The sequence below is a fragment of the Lucilia cuprina genome, chromosome 5, assembly GCF_022045245.1.
Source record: "Lucilia cuprina isolate Lc7/37 chromosome 5, ASM2204524v1, whole genome shotgun sequence".
NCBI lineage: Eukaryota > Metazoa > Arthropoda > Insecta > Diptera > Calliphoridae > Lucilia > Lucilia cuprina.
In genome coordinates, this window is record NC_060953.1 from 12,861,393 (window position 1) to 12,866,234 (window position 4,842).

The window sequence follows — 4,842 nt, forward strand, 5'->3', positions numbered from 1 at the left end:
GTCTATAGTCTAGTCTATAGTCTAGTCTATAGTCTAGTCTATAGTCTACTCTATAGTCTAGTCTATAGTCTAGACTATAGTCTAGTCTATAGTCTAGTCTATAGTCTACTCTATAGTCTATAGTCTATAGTCTAGTCTGCCAATTGACAAAATCAAACCCTTTTGATACTTACTCGATTTCGTGGCATCATATATCAAATTCCAAAAGTAGCGCAAAATCAAATAACCAGCCAAACAAAACGTTAAAAATCCCACATATTTCACACACATAGCACAGGTCAGCAGGCAAGAGGCAGCCACTCCATACAACAGCCAACTTATTTGAGGAAATTGTGATTTTTGAAATTTCAACAAAAAGTACAAACCAATCGAACAGAATAGCAATAACATAGATTCCATTAAGACAAAACGCGATTGTGTGAGTAAGGCATTATCGAAAACTATCAAAAGACCTCCCAGTAAAGAGCACCATTTCGTGAGGCCCGTTTCCAACAGCAGGTGATAAACAGTACTGGGCAAAAGGCTGCCGCATAAGGCGGGCACGAAACGTAACCAAAATATGGGTATGTTGGCATCATATTCCGAACCTATGCGGGTAACTGAAAAGTTGCCATTGAAACCTATAAACTGAGCAACGGAACCAATAATCTGTTTGCCCAGGGGAGGATGTTGATCAAAAAAGAATATATTTCTTATGTAGTGGCTGATAAATTTGCCATAGTGCAGCTCATCAAAGACCACATTACGAGGATAGGAGAGTTTATAGAAACGGGTAAGGAAACCTAAAATAAACAAGGTCCAAGCAAATAGATCCAAGTGAATTTGTAAAACAAATTTATCCGGTTGCAGAGTACTAAGGGAATCTTGTTTATCTGATTTTATGGTGGGGTTTTGTGCTTCAGTGCTATTACTTTTATAGGAGTTACGAGAGCTGGATATAGAACGTCTTAAACTGGATTCTTTTGACAGGCTGCCGGCAGAATCTCTTAACAAAGGCTGGCAAGTGGCTAAAGCATTTGTGCTGGCGGTGTTGGAGGTGGCATTTAAGCAACAGTTTATATCACGACAACAGTTTACTATGGGTGTAATATTACCATTGCATAAGTTGTGTATGGTAGTGGTAAATGTTGTTGTTGCTGCTGCTACTGCAGCTGTAGACGCTGCAGTTGCTGTGCAGTTGTTGTTGTTGGCTGTATTAAAATTTTTTCTTTCTTTTTCAAGTTTGTTGCTTTCTCTGCCCGATTGAAGTCTTTCGTTTTTATCTGACTGTGCTGTTGTTGTTGTTATTATTGAGCTTTCAGCCGCCGAGTTTAATAAGAGATCTTTGTCATTAACATGTTTTGATTTGTTTTTAGACGGTTTACGTCTTTGTAAAATATTATTGGAGTTAGTGGACATATTGTTGTTGTTTTTCTGTGTGTTTTTTTGTAATTATTTTTAATTTAATTTAAAACAAATTGATTTTGTAATAATTTAGTTGAAAATTAAGCAACATTTTAATTTAGCCATATCTTTTGAAGGTGTGTGTGGGGTTTAAAAATATCTTTCAAAATTTTTTTTACACTTTCACTATTTTTGTATTTTTTCTTTTAAATATTTATATTTTATTTAGGTTTCAACTTATTTGTTTAAAAATTTGTTAATTAATTTGCTTTTAATATCTTAGAGATTTAAAGTTTTTTTTCTTTTTATTCTTTAAGTATATCTTGCGCGTTTTTCTATATTACTATTCCTCCATCCAACGCCACGTCTTATTGGTTTCAAACTAAACCATTCATACCACAATATATTTAGTACAACTCTTACACACACTCTCTCCTCTAAATATCCAACCTAAGACCCATTGATTTTTCCCTCAATCTCTTAGGTTGAACTCTCACTTCATTTCACATATTATAAGTAAACGTTTTCTTGTTTCAACCTCTTATGCTTTTTTTTCATTAACCAAACACTAGTGACTAGTCTATGGTTTAATGTTTGTTCTACTAAATGCCAGACTATTTACACGTCTTTCACCTTGTCCTACCATTTATGGAATGTAGTTTCATGAATCAGTTTTTCTTTACAGTTTCTTAAAACAACCAGTCCGCCAGCCTAACAGCCGTTTGCTTCTTAATAGTATTTTTATATTATAATGGGATTTTTAACCTATATTCTTGTTTTGTAGTGGTTTTCCTACATCAGGTAATAAATTTTTCCTCTGTAAACTCTCATATTGTTACAGCAAGTACCCTTTTTTCGCAACAAAAATACATTTCTACTTATTTCTCTTTAATTTTAGAAATTATGTCTGTTTACTCTTAAAAGAGTAGAATTTTATACCAGGCATGGAAAATTCACTACTATTGTACTTGTTGACTACTAAAAATTTCAATGTAACCACACAACATTTCAGTATTTTTATACACTACAACACTATAGTGGGGAGGGTATTATGCGTTTGTGCCGCAGTTTGTAACACCCAAAAATATTGGTCCTAGACCCACCTTAAAGTATACCAATCAGAATCACTTTCTGAGTCGATTTAGCTATGTTCGTCTGTCTGTCTGTGTGTCCATGTAAACCTTGTGCGCACGCTACAGGTCGCAATTTTCAAGTTTTTAGACTAGTCTATAGTCTAGTTTTTGAACTAGTTTATAGTCTAGTTTTTAGACTAGTTTATAGTCTAGTTTTTAGACCAGCCTATAGTCTAGTTTTTAGACTAGTCTATAGTCTAGTTTAAAGTTTAGTCTTGTGTAGTCTATAGTCTAATATATAAAATAGTTTATACTAGTCTGTTGAGACCTGGTTCACACTGGGAAACTTTTGTAGAAAAACTTTTGATTTTTGTGTGTGAGAGAAAAAGAAATATCAACCATCTTTTTATCTCACACACAAAATCAAAAGTTTCTCTACAAAAGTTTCCATGTGTGAACCAGGTCTGATAATCCATTCTAGTCTATTCACAAATTTGCTACCCTCGGGGTTTTAAGTTGGCGATCAAATGCCAAATAATAATCAGATTAGTTAATCTAAAAACAAATTGTCTCCGATGTTAATCCCTTACGATTTTTTTGAGTAGAAGATTAAACTTAGCTCAAGTTTAAACCACCTCCATTTGGCGCTTAAACTAGCAAATAAAAATAACTTATTGAGTATTCAAAAACAACTTTGGAGAATCCTGCACCTAAAGGATGGCGCTTAGTACTGGTTTAAATCATAAATAACAAAGCTCTTTGCCGATCAGGGGTCTAGTCTATAGTAAAATTTAAAGTCTGATATCTGGCCAATAGTCTAGTCTATATTCTAGCCAATAGTCAACTCTATAGTCTAATCAATAGTCTAGTATAAAGTTGGGTCTATATTCTAGTTTATAGTCTTAAGGCCTTATGCAAAAGGATTATTAAAGTTAACAATGGCTTACTACAAACTTTTTCCATATAAAAACAGGTTTTATTAACCGTTGTTAACTTAATAATCGTTTTTGCATAAGGCGGTTAATGGTTTGTCGTCTAGTTTATAATCTAATTTATAGTCTAGTCTATGGAGTAGTTTATACACAAGTCTAAAGTCTAGTATGGTTTCTTTTCTCTTGTTCTAAGTCTAGTTTAAAGACTATACATACTATTGAGGAATACATAATTTAGTACTTTTAAAATTATCAATTTTCCATACCTGTTATAAATCTCACACACCTGTTCTTCTGGCTACATACATAGTCTGTTTTGTATGTTATGTTAACCGTTATTTAATCTTAGCCGTTTGTAAGTGTAAACTTGTTTACATGTTAAATATCTATGTTAAATCTCCTAATTTGTAATTAGTACCTGTTTTTAGAAATTTTTTAAAAACAAAAAATAATGCGGAAGAAATTCCTTTTGCTAATCTCCTCTCTTTCTCTCTTTTGCTTTACTATATATAACTACTTAGAATGTGTTTAAAATTTAAAGTTATAGTGTGTTTTATAGCTAAAAGGTCATGGCACTGTTTATATGGGTTTGGTTTTATAAACGGGAAAGAACTTTTTATTTAAGCGTGTTATTTTTTATTCCATTTTTAATATTTTGTTTCTAAACTGTTTATCTGTTTCTACTTACTATGCTTTTTTCTTGGCATAATGATAATCTTCACATTATTATGATTATCTTAACATTATTATGAACACTTTCTAGGTCCAGATAAAATTTAAATTTTCATTGCTAACTCTGATCTATAGTCAATATTATTGAATGATCCATAGTCCAGACTATAGACTGATCTATAGTCCAGCCTCTAAACTGATCTATAGTTCAGACTATAGACTGATCTATAGTCCAGATTATAGACCGATCTAGCTCTAGTTTGGTCTATAGACCGATCTAAAGCCCAGAGTATAGACTGAGCTATAGTCCAGACTATAGATTAATCTATAGTCCAGACTATAGACTAATCTATAGTCCAGACTTTTGACTAATCTATAGTCCAGACTATACACTAATCTATAGTCCAGACTATACACTAATCTATAGTCCAGACTATAGACTAATCTATAGTCCAGACTATGGACTAATCTATACTCCAGACTATAGACTAATCTATAGTTCAGACTATAGACTAATCGTTAGTCCAGAATATAGACTAATCTATAGTCCAGACTATAGACTAATCTATGGTCTAGACTATAGACTAATCTTTAGTCCAGACTGTAGAATAATCTATAGTTCAGAATATAGACTATAGTCCACACTATAGACTAATCTATAGTCCAGACTGTAAACTAATCTATAGTCCAGACTATAGACTAATCTATAGTCCAAACTATAGACTAATCTATAGTCCAGACTATAGACTAATCTATAGTCCAGACTATAGACTAATCTATAG

At 32.7% G+C, this 4,842-nt stretch overlaps 1 protein-coding gene across 1 annotated transcript in view; it reads right to left on the reverse strand.

The window, feature by feature from the left end:
- The window catches only part of LOC111685033 (protein O-mannosyltransferase 1), a 4,871-nt gene extending 2,792 nt beyond the window's left edge, over positions 1–2,079 (reverse strand). The window contains exon 1 of the mRNA XM_023447265.2: positions 174–2,079. Coding sequence (XP_023303033.2) covers positions 174–1,398 — 1,225 coding nt within the window. The 5' untranslated portion in view covers positions 1,399–2,079. The remainder of the gene's footprint in view (positions 1–173) is intronic.
- Positions 2,080–4,842: the final 2,763 nt, after the last annotated feature.